At 43.6% G+C, this 18,507-nt stretch overlaps 1 protein-coding gene across 2 annotated transcripts in view; it reads left to right on the top strand.

Moving 5' to 3' along the window:
- The window catches only part of CNDP1 (carnosine dipeptidase 1), a 28,641-nt gene extending 17,926 nt beyond the window's left edge, over nt 1–10,715 (top strand). For both annotated transcript variants that reach the window (XM_036323409.1, XM_036323410.1), the window contains exons 6-12: nt 375–575; nt 2,111–2,195; nt 5,049–5,209; nt 6,430–6,594; nt 7,850–7,991; nt 9,907–10,054; nt 10,237–10,715. In XM_036323409.1, coding sequence (XP_036179302.1) covers nt 375–575; nt 2,111–2,195; nt 5,049–5,209; nt 6,430–6,594; nt 7,850–7,991; nt 9,907–10,054; nt 10,237–10,306 — 972 coding nt within the window. In that variant the 3' untranslated portion in view covers nt 10,307–10,715. The remainder of the gene's footprint in view (nt 1–374; nt 576–2,110; nt 2,196–5,048; nt 5,210–6,429; nt 6,595–7,849; nt 7,992–9,906; nt 10,055–10,236) is intronic.
- Nucleotides 10,716–18,507: the final 7,792 nt, after the last annotated feature.

Genomic DNA, 18,507 nt, shown 5'->3' with positions numbered 1-18,507 from the left:
TAACCTTTCTTGAAAAGTTCCTTTTGGGAAGAAGGAAGAAAGCGCCTCTGTCTGGGGCAGCCCCGCAGAGCTCTGTGGCGTGGATATCGCTGCTTTTAGGAATTCCTTCCCCAGATCCTTCATCAACATTAAATTGGTGGGTCACGCTGGAATGTGTACACTGGGCATTACCTTGAACTCTCCTTCACAACCTTAGTTGAAACTTCTTTGCTGTAACAGAGATATTGGGAATGTGAATAATTCACATATTGAACACATGTGATAATTACTGTACTTATGTTAAATACACACTATTCCTGGGTCTGACAAGGTGAGTGGGTGACTGTACGGTTTTTGACAGATTGGTTTGTCCAACTTTTGACTTGTTCACTCAGGATCTCCCCGTGAACATCAAGGTGATCATTGAAGGGATGGAAGAAGCCGGCTCTGTGGCCCTAGAGGAACTTGTCAAGAGAGAGAAGGACAGGTTCTTTTCCAGCGTGGACTACATTGTGATTTCTGATAACCTGTGGCTGAGCCAGAGGAGGCCAGCCCTCATTTACGGAACTCGAGGGAACAGCTACTTCACGGTGGAGGTATCTGCAAACCCTGGTGGCCTGCTGGGAGGAAGCCACCCTGGGATCTGTGAGGGACAGAGACAAAGCTGTGTGAGAGCACAGAGTTCTCCCAGGATGCTTGCCTGCCTCTGGGAAGTTCTGGGACAGAGTGTGGGGTTCATGAAGCCCCCATTGTGAGCCTGTGAATTGTGCATCTTTCTACAGACAGGATTCAGAGGGCTTGTGACTCACAAACCAAGAGATTTAGGGACTGCAGCTGTGGAAAGTGGAATTTGGAGGCAGGTGCAGCAGCGGGGAGGAGAGGGAGGGTAAGAGCCTACTGATCAGGTGCTGGGGCTCCTGGGAGGGCAGCAGTACCTAATCCATGGGGCCTGCCTGCCAGGTCTGGGATGGAAGACCAGCACTGGCATTGCGAGGCCTGTATCCCAGTCTGGCTCATACAGTCTGTGTAGGCCCCTTACCCTCCAAGTCTTGGCGTCCTTACCTCTAAAGTAAGCACAGCAAACCCTTCCACAAGCCCCTAGGGTTGTGTCATGGCTAAATGTGACAGCTAGTCTGCTTCCTTCTCCTGTTCCATCAATACAGACAGGCTGGGATAGGGCACACGACTCAGAATCAGAGAGTCCCTCCTAGGAAATCGTCTGTTATTCAGCCACTTTAGTCTGTTTTCTCATGTGACAATGTGGACACTAATAATCTGCACCCTGTGGGAACCCAGTGGGACAGGAAAGAGGAAACATTCCTGGCAGCACCTTAAAGGTGCACCGGGCAGAGAAAGACCAGCAGGGCAGGAATGATGGGAGGGGCTGAATTGAAGAGACAATTAAAAAAAACACCTCACTGGACCTTGGTAACAGATTGGATATGGTGTGCACAGGAGGAACCCAAGATAATTTGGATTAACAAATTAACAGGACTGGGGACTCTCCTTGTTTTGGAAATGAGCAAGTTGGTAAGAAGTCATCGTAGCAGAAGGTGTTGAGTTGACTTCTAGACCTGAATTTCAGAAAGTAGTAGCACACCAGGGGGCTCAGACATATAGGTGTGAATATGTAGGAGTGTGGGGCTGTGAATGAAGCCCAGTGAGCTAGTTCTTGGGGCTCTGTGTGTAGAGGAAGAATGTGCCCCAGAATAAGCGGTGCGGGTGGGAGACAGACGAGAAGTTACGAGGGGAGACATTAACTATCCTGCAGGAAATAAAAGAATACAGAGGAGAAACTTGCTCAGAAACCACAGGAGAATTTTCCTGGAAGGAAGGTGAGCAACAGAACGGGGTGAAACCAAGAGCAAGATGATAACATAGCCATCAATAGTGTGGTGATGTTGGATAGAACCGTGTTTGTGGAATAGGTGGGGCTAGTCAGTCTCAGGGATTCAGGACACATGGGAAAAGAAGACATGGGAGCCATGTGACTGGACAGGAGGAGGAGCGATGTCAGGGTTCTCACCTGAGTCCTGAGGGACACTGGTTGGGCGTGTTTCCCACCATGTGAAAGCTACAGCTACAGCAATGACAGTGTTAGCACCTGTCTTCTCTTCTACCTGTCTTATAGGTGACATGCAGAGATCAAGATTTTCATTCAGGCACCTTTGGTGGTATCCTTCATGAACCAATGGCTGATTTGGTGGCTCTTCTCGGTAATGTCTTATTTCATTTCACTTTTTAGACATCAAGCAATCTACTAAAATATAGTTCTATATGACCCAATGTGTCTCTCCTTCCTTGGTCCAAGCCAGCTCTAAATGGAGGTGCATTAGCCCCCTTGGCTAAATATTCCTTGGGCTTATTAAGTCCATGTTACTTTTTTTCATGGACTGAACCTCTTCCTGAATTTGTCCCTTTTATTTTACTGGCTACTGTGACACATCTGGCCATACGCAAAGACAATGGCATAGCATCGAGAGCCTTCTGGGAGGCTCTCAGAATGATGCCAAATATCCTGGCACCACTTGGCTTCATTTTTCCACGTTGCTGTGGCCCCAGGTTGCACAGAGACTCCAGTGAGTTTGCTGATCACACCTGCTTCTGACCTCCTGTAGATGCCTGGTGTGCGCAAGCCAAGTTAGGGGTGTGTGCGTGGTGTTCCCCGAGAGCCCATTTGCCCACCTTGATTCACCCTGTGGCTCTTGCCTATATCAGGACTGCCCAGCAGCTGGGGTGGATCTCTGGGAACTGAAGGAAGCTTCATCTTCAGGGGCCTTGCTTGCAGGAGCCCCTTCCGCAGTCCTGTCAGGGATGTTGCTCTTTTGTGTTTGAGTGTTGGTGTTCTTTTCAAACAGAGGTTCTTAGGCTACATAAGTTCAGTCCTCACAGTACCGGGGTCTGCCTCACATGGCACAAAGGGCACCTTTATACAAATTTTACAACATGCTTGCTTGGCAATTTAAGACAGAATACAACAAGCCATATTTTTTTTTTAAGTGTTTAAATTGTTTCCAGAAGGATTCAAATAGCATGCAACTTATTATTTGAGGGTGGGTGAAGGTCAGTTCTCTATTTTACCAGAACTAATTTTTTTTCATCCCTAGGAGCAGCACCTTCATATCTATATAATGCATTTCAATCTCCTTCTCCTCCCCCCCTCCCCCACTCCCCAGACATGATTGCTGCTCTCCATCTGTCTAGCCTGCATGGTTTCACCCAGGCATAGAAGTCCATTTAGCCCCACAAATGTATATTACTCTGCTAGGAAAAGTCAGATGAAGATCACAAATGGAATGAAAATAAAAGGTTTTTCCCTCTTTTAAATTTTGAAACAATCCGTAACAAAGTGATACTGGATTGTGCCCACCATGTGGTTTTCATCTGCTGTGTATGGACGGATTCAGGGTTGAAGGCTCTCTGAGGACTGATGCATTACACCTAGTCATTGGGCACCTGCTGTGTTCCAGCGCCCGGTGAATGCTGGGATGTGACCATACACAGACCCACCTTCCATGAATGAGGGCATTGTCTCTGACCACACGAGACTAAATAACAAGTGTGAACCCACATGAGTGGACCAACAAGTGGCTTGGCTCTAATTAAGCCAAGGACAGCCCCCTATGAAAATCTACATGGATGGCAGTAGTGCAACGTGTAATGGCATTCCCAGCGCTTTAAGAGGATCACAAAAAGCAAGACCTGAGGGTTGAGGTGTCAGGAGCAAAATGTGAAGGGAAGATGTCACTGTTCTGGTTTTCAACCACATCCTCCCCAGCCCCTCCCCTTGTCCCCCGGGACTTCACCCAGAATCTGTCACTGCACTAGGGGCACAGTACTGCAGATTGCTGCACAGCATCCACGGCCTGAGTTATGGAATGCCCTCATTTAGCCCAATACAATATATGGTATGTTAGGTAATGATACAAACCCAGTAGTAAAGTTGAAGTCAAACATTAACTTGGGCACCGAGTGACTGGGACTGGTGTCATTGATTTGCAGTCATCCTCACCAAAGTCAAAGCAGAACATAAATCCACCACCAACAGTAGACTCACTCAGTGTCCCTTTAATGAACGTCCCCAACCTTCTGCTGACATCCTCCCATGCAAGGATAGAGCTGCCTGTGGACCCACAACTATTTCTTTACCGTGTGCTTTGTGATTGTCGACCTTAATGGAAAGATTTAAAAATGTAGTGCCTCACAGTAATTTTCTGGCATTGTCAGGTTATAATCACATTAGGAATGTGGACATAGTTTTATGAAGTGTCTTTACTTGAATAAAAGTCCCTAGATTTTGCTGCCCAGAGATGTTTTTCATCATTTATGTTCTCTACTTACTGATTGCATTGTATCTTTTTGGTAAGTACTTTCTCGAAATAGAGAGCAATATCTACTAAATCTCAAGTCTGCTTCTTTTATAGATATTCTTTGATGATTTCCCCGATTCCTATTAATCCTCAAAGTCTTTCATAAATAACAGCCCAGTTGACGGCTTATCATCACAAAGGCACTCATGGTCCTGATAGATCTCACAGATTAGACCCCAATATTATTCTTTTGATTAATGATGAGTATTTATTATATTATTATGTGTGGAGGGGAGAGAAGTTGAGAAGGAATGATGATTTTCAGTTTCTCGAAGTATTATGTACATACATACACATGTATATCTAAACACTTTTATAATGAATACATTACTTCTTAACTCAGGATACGATAAAACTTTTAAAAGTTTTTATGTTTATGCTATAACAGGTAGAGTTGGGAACTTGAATGTAATGCAGGTGAGTCAAACCCCATTTAATTGATTGCAAATCCATGTTTCCATCCTTCCATCCACAAGATAGACATTAAAGCAGGTCTAACACAGGCTGAGTCGGCCTGGTGACCTCCTTCCTGTACCATCCCCTCTAGGATGTGAGCTGTTGCCACTGGCTCTGCCGTGGGAACCAGAGCCAGTCACAGACCTACTGCTGCCCCAGGGGAGTCACTGTGGTCCCGCTGCAGGGCCTGAGCATCAGCCCAATGGAACATCTGCCTGGCTTTGTTTCCTGTGTGTCCTGTAGGTAGCCTCACAGACTCTGCTGGTCATATTCTGATCCCTGGGATCTATGACGACGTGGCTCCTCTCACAGAAGAGGAGAAAGAACTGTACGGCGCCATCGACCTGGACCTAGAAGAATACCGGAACAGCAGCCGGGTTAAGAAATTCCTGTTCAACACCAAGGTACAGCCCCCAGCTGACGGCTCTCTGAAAGGAATGACGACACTAAACCACTTTTCCCACTGCCTGATCTGAGTGCTGCTCATCTCCGCATCTTAGAACTGACAGCAGTTCATTCTGAGGCTTGTCATGGTCTAGACCAGTGGTTCTCAACCTTCCTAATGCTGCCACCCTTTAATACAGTTCCTCATGTTGGGGTGACCCCAATTTCATTGTTACAAATTGAACATAATTAAAGCATAGTGATTAATCACAAAAACAATATGTAATTATATATGTGTTTTCCAATGGTCTTAGGCAACCCCTGTGAAAGGGTCATTCGACCCCCAAAGGGGTCTCAACCCCCAGGTTGAGAACCGCTGGTCTAGACTCTAGATCCAGATCTTTATCTGGGGGCCATAACCACAGAGCTTCCTTTCACAGCCCAGTTTTTCCTAATCCCTTTACTAGACTCAGTCCCAACCAGCTGGGCTTCCTATTCGTTCAAAGAGTGAGAACAGCCTGCAATTGTTCAGCTCTAAGACCCCTCACTGTTCATTTTTCTAGACAAAACCAAGAGCCTCAGGGCTCCTCTGTAAATGGCTCCATCGCTGCCTCAGTGTAGTGAGTAAGCCCAGAGGCAGAGGCGTTGTTAAGGGCAAATTCGGGCTTTTCCGTTGCCACCTCCTCCTGCTGTGGAGTGTGGGCGCTTGGCTCCTTCTCTGGGGAGGTGGGGGGGGGGGGGATGCCAGAGAGGCCGGAGGGGGATCCCGAGAGGGAGGAGCCCTGCTGGACGTAGGGCGGAGTTTACTATGAGGCAGGGTCTGTTTCCTCTGAAGAGGTCTAGGTGTCCACAGCCAGAAAGAAAAGGGCTCGGATGCCTGAAAAATCAAAGGCATTTACATGCAAGTTGTCACTGCGATGACTGGGGATGGAAATTTATAACTGAACTCAAATTTCTGAAAGGGCCCCTTTGCCATCTATTAATTGGAAACTTAAGAGCTCCGGTGAGGAGGGGCCTTTGCCATACGAGTTACTTGGGGAGGTGACTGCCGCACAGGACCTCATGTCCTGAGGGAGAAGGTCACTTGTGTTATTAGTCCAGACATAGCCAAGCAGGGTGATAATGAACTTGTCACGAACTGTGTCGCTGATGTACAGAAACTGGTGATGTAAGCAATCTAACTGAACTGATTTTTATCAGTCTTTCTTGTACATAATAAAATAACTTTATTTTAATTCAGGAGGAAATTCTGATGCACCTATGGAGGTACCCTTCTCTTTCCATCCATGGGATCGAGGGCGCGTTCGATGAGCCCGGAACTAAAACAGTAATACCTGGCCGAGTTATAGGAAAATTTTCCATCCGCCTGGTCCCTCACATGAATACATCTGTGGTGGAAAAACAGGTAAGAAACCTGCATGGTTCTGCCTGGCAACACCCTCCCAAGAGCCGTGCACCTCTGTGGAGGGAGCAGTGCAGGTGTTGGCACTGAAGTACCATATTTTTTCAATATACAAGGGACTGCAACACATGTAAAAAAAAAAAAAGATACAATTTTTGTTTGCTAAAAATCTCTTTCCTCCATTTTATTGCAATTACAGTAGTCAGATAAATAACCATTTGGAGTTGGAGTGATGGAAAAATTTAAAGAATTAAATGGTAGCTATAAAGTCACAGATGAAGAAGCTAACTGCGACAGCTGGATGGAGCCAGAAAATCTCAAGTGCCCATTGCTTGTCCACATGTCTGAAATGAACACTCTGATAGGAGCCATTTTAATGAAAATGTTATCTGGAAGGACTTGTATGTCTACATTATCCACCTGTTATCAGTAAACTTCAAGTTTAACAGCAAGTAAACTCTGAACAAATGAGCTCAAGAAATACCTCATCCCAATCCTCTCTACCCCACATTCCTCTGTTACTGTCTTCTAAGTGATAATTACATTCTGAAGTAGGATCCCCTCCCCAACTGCCTCTCCTTCCTCCTTCTCCCTTCCCCTATTCTCACAACACTCATTCCCTGAGGGCAGGACCTTGTCCGTCTTGCTCACAGCTATATCCCCAGCACCTAGAACAGTTCTTTGCCACATGACAGGTGTTCTATAAATGTTAGTTGAAGGAATGAATGGAAGAAATATCTCAGGCTATGGAGTTTTTCTTTAGAAGATTTCCATAGTAGCAACATATCCAGGGGCAGAAAAGGATGCTAACTGGCCCTTTCCCAGCTCAGTGTGGGATTGCTCTCAAACTAAGTCCAAAAAGAAGGATTTTTAAATTGAGAAGTTATACTTGTATTATGTTACATAATCACTCAACGTTCATAATGTTCATATTATTCATGTTGTCCATAATATTATTCAAGGTCTCAGTTACCAAATTCATAACAAGCAAATATTAACAGTCAGACACTGTGGTCAGGATGGGGAGGGGAGGGACTGGGGATAGAAGAGGGTGAGGGCAAGTGTTTCTCCCATTGGGTGAAGCTCCATCCTAGAGACCCGCTCACTGTGTCATCATCCCCCAGGCAGAACCAAGGTCAGATCACAACCCTTGGACTTGCTGGGTTGGGGTTTCCAAGTTTCCTGATGGAAGACTATAGTCATTGTCTGAGGGAATAACTAGACATTTTCTCTTACAATTGAAAACATTACCTTTTAGGTGCAGCAGCACCTCCAGTATATATTCTCCCAAAGAAATAGTTCCAACCAGATGGATGTTTCCATGGTGCTGGGACTGCACCCGTGGATCGCAGATATTAAAGATCATCAGTATCTTGCAGCAAAAAGAGCCATCAAAACAGGTTGGACTTAAGATATTTCAAGTGGGACTGAGGGGTGGTGCCCGAGGGTGGGAGATGTGGATAAAGCAGACACATTTAAATCTCCCAATATCAACCGTCCTTCTGACACAGGCTGTATTACTGAGTGTGACATGTGCAGGGGCCTTTATATACACTGTCTCATCAATGTGGTCTCTCAAAACATCTTATACTGTACTTACCCTTCTTGTGATGATGGGAATGACAAAATACTTACATGATGAGATGAAGTGGGGCAAGTGATGTAGGCATTGTCTATTTCTGGCTGTGGTTGACCATGGGTAACTGAGACTACAGAAAGTGCAGCCATGGATAGGAGGAACTACTGTATTACAGATGGGGCCTTAGGCCACGCCCCTGAAGATGTCAGAGCTGGAGTTTGAGGTCCAGACCTCCTGGGAGGACCAACTCTCTGTGAGGGTTGTCAGGACAAGGGACGCAGGCATGAAAAATTGGAGGAGAAGCCCCATCACAATGCCTCCAGGTGCCGCAGTATTTTACCAGTAAAATTTGGGAGTGAAGAAAAGAGGAAGATAAGTCAGGCAGGTAAATGTAATGCCAGCTGAAGAGAGATGTGTGATTGACATGTCAAGGTCAACGATAAAGACCTGAGATGCTCTTACAGGAATGCAGGAGTCACCTTTTGGTCTATTTGTGTAATAAACCACCAAGTACATCAACATTGTTCACATTCATGCCTTGCTTTGTGGATAAAGACCACGTGGCATGTTCTCTTTTCTGTCTTTGTTTTATTTTTCATTCCCACTCCATCACTGGCAACTTGTCCTCTCACCCGGAAGGTTTGAACCCATCTCTTTCTAGATCTTAGACCATTAAACTATTTCATGGGATACATTGAAATCTGAGTACAAATATTCAGGTAGCCATGTGATAGTTGATTATAGTGATTTATTTATATACTAGAGACCCGGTGCATGGATTTGTGCACTGGTGGGGTCCCTTGGCCTGGCCTGCAGGGATTGGGCTGAAACCGATCTCTGGGTCTTGGGGTGCAGGTTGAAGCAGATTCGGGACTGACAGTGCCCCAGCAGCAACCTAACTCATGGCCAATTCCACGAGGAATCGGACTCCCTCCTCTACTGGTTGGAACATCTGCCCCCTGGTAGTCATTGCACATCATAGCGACTGAGCAAATGGTCGAACAGTCGGACAGTCACTTAGGCTTTTATATATATATAGATTAGTTACAAAAAAACAAAACACAAAAACACTAAGTCCCACTTTCCTAATATTTAATTCATGAAACAACCATAAAAGTAGGTACATCTGTGCTGCTCTTCCCAAAAATGCATGACATCTTCCAGTTATGAGAAAACAGACATACCCAAATTAAGGAACAGCTTACACAACAACCGATCAGTACTCTTCAAGAGGGTCAAGGGCATGAAAGACAAGGAAAGACTAAGAAGCTGTCACAGACTAGAGGAGATGAAGAAGCAGTGACAAATTCAGTGTGGGATTCTGGATGGGATCATGGCACAGAAAAAGGGGAAAGAGTTACAACATTCCAATAAGGTCAGAGTCTGGTTAATAATATTATTCCAATTTTAATTTCCTATTCTTGATAACTGCACAATAGGTATATAAGTTGTTAATGTTAGGGGAAGAAGTGTTAAGGGCACCTGGGAACTGTACCACTTTTGCAACTTTCTATAAGTCTGAAATTACTTCGAAATACAAATTTTTGAAATTATCTTTTTATGTAGGTAGTTGTAAAGAAGGCAATCACAGTTTTCTTCTTGATGCTACTGACTATTTTAGAATATAAATTGCATGATAGCGAGAAGCTTACTTACCCCATGCACCAAATGTAATGGTGATTACTGGGAGTAGTCTTGTCATTATGTTATTCAAATGCCTTCTTTTCCTGTTTTAGTGTTTGGAACAGAGCCAGATATGATCCGGGATGGATCAACCATACCAATTGCCAAAATATTCCAGGATATTATCCAGAAGAGTGTGCTGATGCTTCCGCTGGGTGCTGTTGACGATGGGGAGCACTCTCAGAATGAGAAAATCAACAGGTAGGCTCTTGTGGGGGCTACACCCTCACTGCCCAACCCCAGGTCTGTACATCAGAACCTCCCGACATGCTGCATACATTAGATTGAATTGATATCCTCAAATCTTTCTGTTCACATTGTAGACTAGTTTTCCTCCATCATTTGAATGGAAATAACAGTGTTTCTCTTACTTCTCTCATTAGGTGGAACTACATAGAAGGATCCAAATTGTTTGCTGCCTTTTTCCTAGAGGTGGCTCAGCTGCATGAATAATGGCAGGAACCTTCCAGCTCAGATCTGACCTGCTAACACCCTGGACAGGAAAGGAATCTCAATATCCAGAGAATTTCAGTCCAGAAAGTAATGTTTTCCCTCCCATTTAAATATCTTTAGACATTTGGACCAATAAGTATAGACATTGGGAATGGTCTAATGTCCCATAGCAAGCCTTTCTAAAGTCACAGCTTCCTTCACCAACCTGATCTCCCCAAGTTCAGCTGCAGTATCCCAGGACTAGACCTCCCCTCACAATGATTGACGTAGTCACTCTAGCTTGCTTTCTAGGTCCGGAAGTACTCATGACACATAATCATTCCATGCAGTGACTATCAGTACTCACCCCACCCTTGCTTGTACCACATCTTCCTTTTATCTTAATAAAAACCTGGTCTCCACCACTGACTACCATGATTTCCCTGTGGGTTCATTTTTAGAGGAGTTACTAGAGCATGATACTATGTTAACCTCTTGCTTCCCCTTCATTTATTTTTCCTGCTTTGAAAAGTTCTGAAATAAAAATGATCAATATGCATAGCCTCATGTCACTTGGGATTTCTTGTGTGAAGATGAGTACTTTTTTATCCCAAGCCCCTTTACCTTTGTTGTGATGGATGCCAACAGACCACCTGATTGCTGCTCTTTTTCTCCCCATCAGGAAAGGCCCACTCAGTCTCTCCAACGTCTGTGCAGATGTAAATTTGCTACAGCAGAATCAATCCTGATAGAAGTTCACTCAGCCCATTGGAATTTTACTCAATGACTACATCTAAATTGCTCAAAGCTTTTAATAGCATCAGTGATAGATAGAGAACTAATCAACCCTGACATCAGTAACACACTCTATATTTAAAGCCATCAGCTAGTGTGCATCCATTAATCATTTCAGTTAACCATCTTGTTTGCTTGATTGGATTTGATGGTGTACACAAACAAACAAGAATGTAATTTTTCTAAGGCTGAGTATGTAAACAAATCAATTCAATCTTTATGAATTCATTATCTAGATCACATTAATGGAGAAGAATTTAAGGGTTTATTAAAAACGTTTCTCTTGTGATCCAAAATAAAACCAAAGCATAAGGCATTCCATCTCTTTGTGGGTCCTTGAAATGTCAGTGACTTTGTTCGTCTGCCTCCATTCTCACCTGGTGGCAGCTGAATAATTAACCAAGACACTGCAGGTCTCAGGTTCAGCAGGAGTGAAGATCAAAGAATATATCTTATTATTCAGTGACTTGGTAAAACTGATGTTACATTGCTCAGAAGTAGTGACAATATGTTTTACAACCTGCTTTGGTAAGTTGACTTATCTGAACACCCTTTTAAAAATAAAATTAGCATCATAGACCTCTAGTACAATTAGTTCTTGGGAACTCTGCCAAATATGTCAGGTAGGTCCACAAAATCCCAAATGTCACAAGATTCAACATAATCCAGCAAGCATGAACCAAACTTAATATCGAAGAATATGAAACACCTGCCAACACTCAACTGCCAGGACTTGATGTTCTCTCCATCAGACAAGTGGACCCTTTGTGTGTGTCCCTCCCAACACACAGGCTGAAGCCTAACTGGGGTCCCATTTCTGTGACTGGAGTCAGAGTAAGTGGATCACTGGCCCCATGACCAGCCATTTCAGATGTGAAACACTGAGGACTGGGGATGTTTTTAGCTTTCTGTTTTAGTCATAAAGTGTACTGGCTGGGAAACCTGTGTGCGTGTGCACTGCTCAGTAGCTCACATTGCCTACTTACCGCCTGAGGAGGGCAGTGGAAAACACACACAGAGGACCTGCCCTGGGCCTCTTCTCACTCCATAGCTCATCCCAGTTCACCCCTCCCCAGGCCTCTGTGCCAGCCAGAAGCCAGGGACACCCAGCCCAGCCCCCTCTCCTGAGAACCAGACCCAGGTCCTCCTGTGTATTTCATATCAAGAACTCAACTCTTCCAAAATGGAAACTTTCATCCATCCTCCCAAACCTGTTTACCCTCTGAGGTTCCCTGCTGTGGTAAATGGACTGTGAGAATCCTGAGTCTTCTTGGACACTTTTGTCTTTCAAATCCAATTCAATATCAAGACCAAAAGCCACCACTTCCTTCCATCTGCACTGTCACCTCCAAGATCCTATGAGCCAAATCCTCTAACTTTGGTGGGTTATTGCAAAAGCCACTACCTAATCTCTGCTTACCTGGCAAACGTCACCAGTGTACCTGTCACACAGCCTGTGTGTCCTTCCCGCTTGCTTAAAACCCTAGAGTGGCCAGCGGGTCCTAGGGTGAAGCCCCCATCACAACAGGGTCTACGGAGTGGCCCACTCTGTCCTCCGCTTTCTCTGCTGGCCTTAATCTGCCTCACTACTTAGGCCCTCACCTGCCCAAGAGCCTTCTGCTACCTTCCCCGGTCCCTGGCACATGACCTCCCCTCTTGGTCTGGCTCATCCCCCGCCACCCTGGACTCCATATTGTTCTTCAGATCTTGGCTTAGTTGTACTTTTTCAGAGAAGCCTTTTCTGATTCCCCCAGTGAGTTAGGTGTCCATATTCACCGTCATAGTCTCTGTAGTTCTGTTGTGCCGTTTGTTATCATTGTATTTAAGTACATATTTGTAAAATGAAGAAACAGCCAGCCCCCCCTAGACTGTAAACCCTTAGGTTCTGTCTATTGTGGACTCTCCAAAATTCCAGACGTGTCATGGGTCTTCAGGAAACATTTACATAATAGATGAAGATCTCCACACTTGTGTGACCCATCTACATGCTGCCGTGTCTCCCATCATTTAAGCAAACTTTAAGCTTCTTACCTAACACCAGATTCCATTTCCAACCAATCTCTGTACTTCAAGGCCCGGAAAAGTGCACTGCATACAGTAGCTTCTCCTTATTTCTTGCTAAAATCATCCTTTTGATTCTACAGTTGCAATTTTTGGGGTGTCCCTGCCTGCTGTCCCGCCTGAACTTCTATATTTTTGTTGTTGTTGTTGATTGAGGATATTTTTCCATTGATTTTTTTTTAATATGGAGAGAGTGGAAGGGAGTGAGACAGAGAGAAAGAAACATCGATGTGAGAGAGACACATCAATTGGTTGCCTCCCGCATCCAGTAGGGGCTGGCCAGGGATTGAGCTTGAAACCAGGGTTATGTGCTCGGGGCCAGAATTGAACAGGTGACTCTTTAGTCCATGAGCTGATGATCAATCCACTGAACCAAACCGGCTAGGTCTGGACTTCTATCTTTACACTCTTCACCTCACATGTTCCTTGCTGAAACTGTCTTGGGAGCAGCTAATCCTGGGAAAAGTACATAAAACAAGTCATGCTGAGGTGATAACAGCTCATGTGTACCCTCCCAGGCATCATCTGTGTCTTCATAGGGGTCATGCCTTAGTTCAGAGGCCACAAACCAGCAACATGAGAGCCCAGAAGGCTCCTCACTGAGTCTCACATGGTCTTCACAATGTCCAAATTGCTTCTGAATTCAATGCCAGCATTTCAGAATTGGCAGGTTTCAAACAAATGGTTTCTCTCGTGCAATCAGAAGGTAGGGCAATATTGACCTGTGGTTCCTGCAGGGTGACAGCCAGCTGAGCTGAGATGTTGTGCTGAGTATGCACAGTGTCTGGCCTATAATTTGTGCTCAACAAACATCTTAGAAGTGGACTAAGAAAGCAGGTGAAGAAAGAAAAAAAATGCTATCTATTTGGCTTTTCACTTCCACTGATAGCTACTTTCACTTAAAAAACAAGTACCCAAACCAACTCCATTTTATGATAGGGCCAAATAACTTTTAAATACTATGCTCTTTTAAATACTTACTTTTAAATGTATTCAATGTCATCTAGCTATCATTTTTTAATGTTACTTTTTAATTCAAGTTTGAATATTAATTGAACATGTAATAGCTAACTAATTAATGATTTGAGATCTTGATTATATATTTGTTTCTGTGATAATGTAACTATGGTTAGATCTAGCATAGTTATGTTATCTGTCTGTAATACCATACCACTGCCTTATATGATGAGCAATAAAATATACATTATTTATTTATTTATTTATTTATGTATTTTTAGAGGGACAGAGGAAGGGACGAAGAGGTAGGGGGAAGGGGGGAGAGAGAGAGAAAGAAACATAGATTTGTTGTTCCACTTATTTATGCATTCATTCCTTAACTCTTGTATGTGCCCTGACTGGAGATCAAGCCACAACCTTGGTGTATCAGGATGATGGTCTAACCCAGTGGTCGGGCAAACTGCGGCTGCGAGCCACATGCAGCTCTTTGGCCCCTTGAGTGTGGCTCTTCCACAAAATACCACATGCAGGCGCGCAGGTACAGTGCGATTGAAACTTTGTGGCCCATGCGCAGAAGTCGGTATTTTGTGGAAGAGCTATACTCAAGGGGCCAAAGAGCCGCATGTGGCTTGCGAGCCGCAGTTTGCTGAACACTGGTCTAACCAACTGAGCTACCCTACCATGGCAACAAGCAAGCCTATATAATAAAAGGGTAATAAGCAAATTGACCCTAACAGCAGAACTCCCGGGAACTATCAGTCACTATGACATGCACTGACCACCAGGGGAGCGCCACTCAGCCAGAAGCTGGCTCATGACTGGCCAGTACAGCAGCAATGGCGGGAGCTTCTCCTGCCTCCACAGCAGTGCTAAGGATGTCTGACTAAGCCAGCAGGTGGACATCCCTCGAGGCCTCCTGGGCTGCCAGAGAGATGTCTAACTGCCAGCTTAGGCCTGATCCCCCAAGGAGCGGGCCTAAGTCATCAGTTGGACATCCCCCAAGGGGTCCCGGACTACGAGAGGGTGCAAGCTGGGCTGAGGGACCTCCTCCCCCACCCAGTGCACGAATTTCCATGCACTGGACCTCTAATAAAATATAAACCAAGACCTAACACTTGTACATTTTCCTTCTGTTCTCCCACTGACCAACACGGTAACATCTACCTTTAATTTTGTAGAGCACTTAACATGTAAGAAAGATAACCTTCCTCCTCACTGTCTTGAAAAGAACTTTCCTCTCTAGGAAGCAAGTCCTGGGAGGCAGGGGCTGGGCTGAGTACATTCTATACTTTCCTCAGCTATCCCAAAGTTCAGTCAATTGATGAAAGACAAAGGCAGAAATACAGGAGGTTTTCTGCAGCAAAGTGATGTTTCTTTTCTTTTAAAATTTTTTTCAGCATGATGTGAAAGAGAATGGATGGTAGGTGTAATGACTATAATTTCTTAACAGTTATGGTAAGTAAATAAATGCTTCTGAGCTTTTTAAATTTGGGTAGTTTGAAGAAAAAAACTGTCATTATGTGGAAAAATTATACTTAAAAATCACTGTTCTAGTGTAATTTCTTATTCAGAATGAGAAAAGATGTCAGATAAATTATGCCTTTGAGTATAACAGAAAATATGAAGTTTTAAATCATTTCACCTCCCACACTAAAATTCACCAAAAGACATTTAAAAAGAACTTATATTTAAAATTCTAGCGTGGGTGGTTAAGTGTTCATAGCATACCATCGCTGTTATTGTAGGTGGGCATTTGAATGTAATGACAGAAAATGCTAATTTAAAGGAAATTAGAGCTTCAAAGGACACTATTAAAGTAAGTTAGTCATCAAAAATTAGTCACCCCAAATGACCTCAATGTTTCATTTCAAATTTTATGTAATTATAATCAAATAAAGGAGGTTACCTAACTTTGTTTAAAACCCCATTTGAAGAACCAGAAGGCAGAGCTCTGGCCTATTATATCAGCACAAAGTGAGGCGGGCGGCGGGTGGGGGGGGGGGGCAGTTCTAAAAAGGAGAGTCCCAGAGGGGAAGCACCAAATTCTGCATATTCTGCCTAAATCTCTGGATGACTTCTAAACTATGGTTGTGTGAAGCAGATGAAAGCCTCCAAGCTAAGGCTGAGGGAGGATGAATACAGCCCAAATAACTGTCTGTTAGAACAGTAACAACCATCAGCCTCTTCGGAGGAACATAACTGAATCCAGAATCTCTACCAATTACTCAGATGTCTAGGATACAAATCAAAATTACTAGACATTTAAGAAAGAGGAAAACAGGATTCATAATCAAGAGAAAATCAACATAGCTTAATCACAGAGAAATAAGGAAAAAAACCACTAGCTGCTTTGAATAGATGTTTAGAGATGACAGAAGAATCAGGGAACATATTAGATAAACAGAAATGATCCAATCTGCAGGTCTGAGAGGAAAAAAAAAAGAATGAAAAATAAAAGACACCTTCAATGCACTGTGTATAATATCAAGATGTGTAATATGTATATTTTATTGGCATTCAAGAGAAAAAAAATAGGGACAGCTCTCTCCCTCCTCCTAAGGAACCTCTTTACTGGGATTGCATCCTAGCCACAGGACCAGATTGGTAGGAGTAGTCTATGTGTGAATTTGGGACATTGAAGGGGGAAATAGTCACCAACTTTACCCAATATGGACAGAACCAGAGAACATGACATCTCTTTGAGCTTTGTTTTCCTTACCTGTAAAATGAAAATAATATCCCTATTTAGAGAGGTAATAAGATATTGCATTTAAGGTTTTAGCATAATGCCTGTCATTTATGGAAGTTGGTATATCTTCTTTTGTACATTCTCCTTTTAATTTTCCAACCTACTACTGTAAAAATGTTTACTATTCATTATCTAATAGGAAAAATGACATATACCTAGAAAATGATGTATGTCTATTGCTTTATTTCCTCATATATGATAGTGTATACATATTTTACTTATGAATTTTGAAAAGTTGCTCTGAATTTTTCCTTTATACTTTCTTAGACTGCTACTATGATAGATTTGGTAATAATCCTTCTGTATCATTTATGTTGCTTCTTGATGCAAGTAAAAGAAAACCTGACAGATAATAACAGACCTTTTTTTTTTGACTAATTTGAGTGGAAGGGTCCCAACAGTGCTGGCTTAGCTGGAGTCCTGACCCAGGCTGTCTCACTGAGAGGCCTAGGCCTTCACCAGGTGTCTGTGCACTATTCATGTCAGACATGACTCATCCAGAGGAATCCTTGCTCTGAATTCCACCCTTAGAATCAGAAAACTAGTCCTTAATCAGACCAATGGAAACTCCCAATGGAAATGAGGACATTGGGTGGTTGGAGAGATAGTACTATTATAACAGAACTGAGTTGGCTCTCTGGTTAGTGAATAGTAGTGACAGTTCCATTTATATTTACTTTAATTAAAGACCAGAAGTTTTTAAAAAATATATTTTTTATTGATTTCAGAGAGGAAGGGAGAGGGAGAGATAGAAACCTCAATGATGAGAGAGAATCATTCATTGGCTGCCTCCTGCATGCCCCCTAACGGGCCCACAACCCAGGCATGTGCCCTTGACTGGAATTGAGCCCGGGACCCTTCAGTCTGAAGGCCGATGCTCTATCCACTGAACCAAAACAGCTAGGGCAAGACCAGCAGTTTAAAACTAAATATGAGGAAGGCAGTAAGCAATTGGGAAATTTGTGTTCTTCATTCTACTCAAGTAACTAATTTTTTATGGCAGAAGTATTAGAATAAATATGAAAATTTAAATGGTTTAACCATCTCTTCCACCAATTATGTGTGCTTGTTATCTTTCCTTAATATTCCATTAGATTCCTCTGGTCAAATATAAGTAATATCTACTCATTGGCCACTTCTCTATCGCTGGAGATGCTGATGGGCAGGGCCACTGCAGAAAAGGCAGCATGGAGAGGGCGTAATACAAACTTAGCACACCCCGATAAATCCACACACTTAAAAAAAATATTTTCTTATTTATTTTAGAGAGAATGGGAGAGGGAGAGATAGAAACATCGATGAGAATCATTGATCAGCTGCCTCCTGCACGGCTCCTACTGGGGATGGAGCCTGCAACCCGGACATGTGCCCTGACCAGGAATCAAACCGTGACCTTCTGGTTCATAGGTCAACACCCCACCAGAGCCATGACAGCCAGGCAAATCCACACACTTGAATTGACAACAACTGAATGTCAAACTCCAATTTTTTTAGGTTAATTTGTGGCAAAGAAAGAACTATAACCTAGACCTTCTTATCCTGTGGCAGATGGATTTGAGGATAATCCTCAACTTAAAGGTGGTCCCACCCAACCCCTGGGAATAGCTCCAACTCTGACTGAGGAGTGCTGTGGAAACATTTATGAAGACAGATTATTGCA

Source organism: Myotis myotis, unplaced genomic scaffold (genome assembly GCF_014108235.1).
Source record: "Myotis myotis isolate mMyoMyo1 unplaced genomic scaffold, mMyoMyo1.p scaffold_m19_p_9, whole genome shotgun sequence".
Taxonomy (NCBI): domain Eukaryota; kingdom Metazoa; phylum Chordata; class Mammalia; order Chiroptera; family Vespertilionidae; genus Myotis; species Myotis myotis.
The sequence above is the reverse complement of the archived record's forward strand: the minus strand, read 5'-3'. Positions and strand labels throughout refer to the sequence as shown.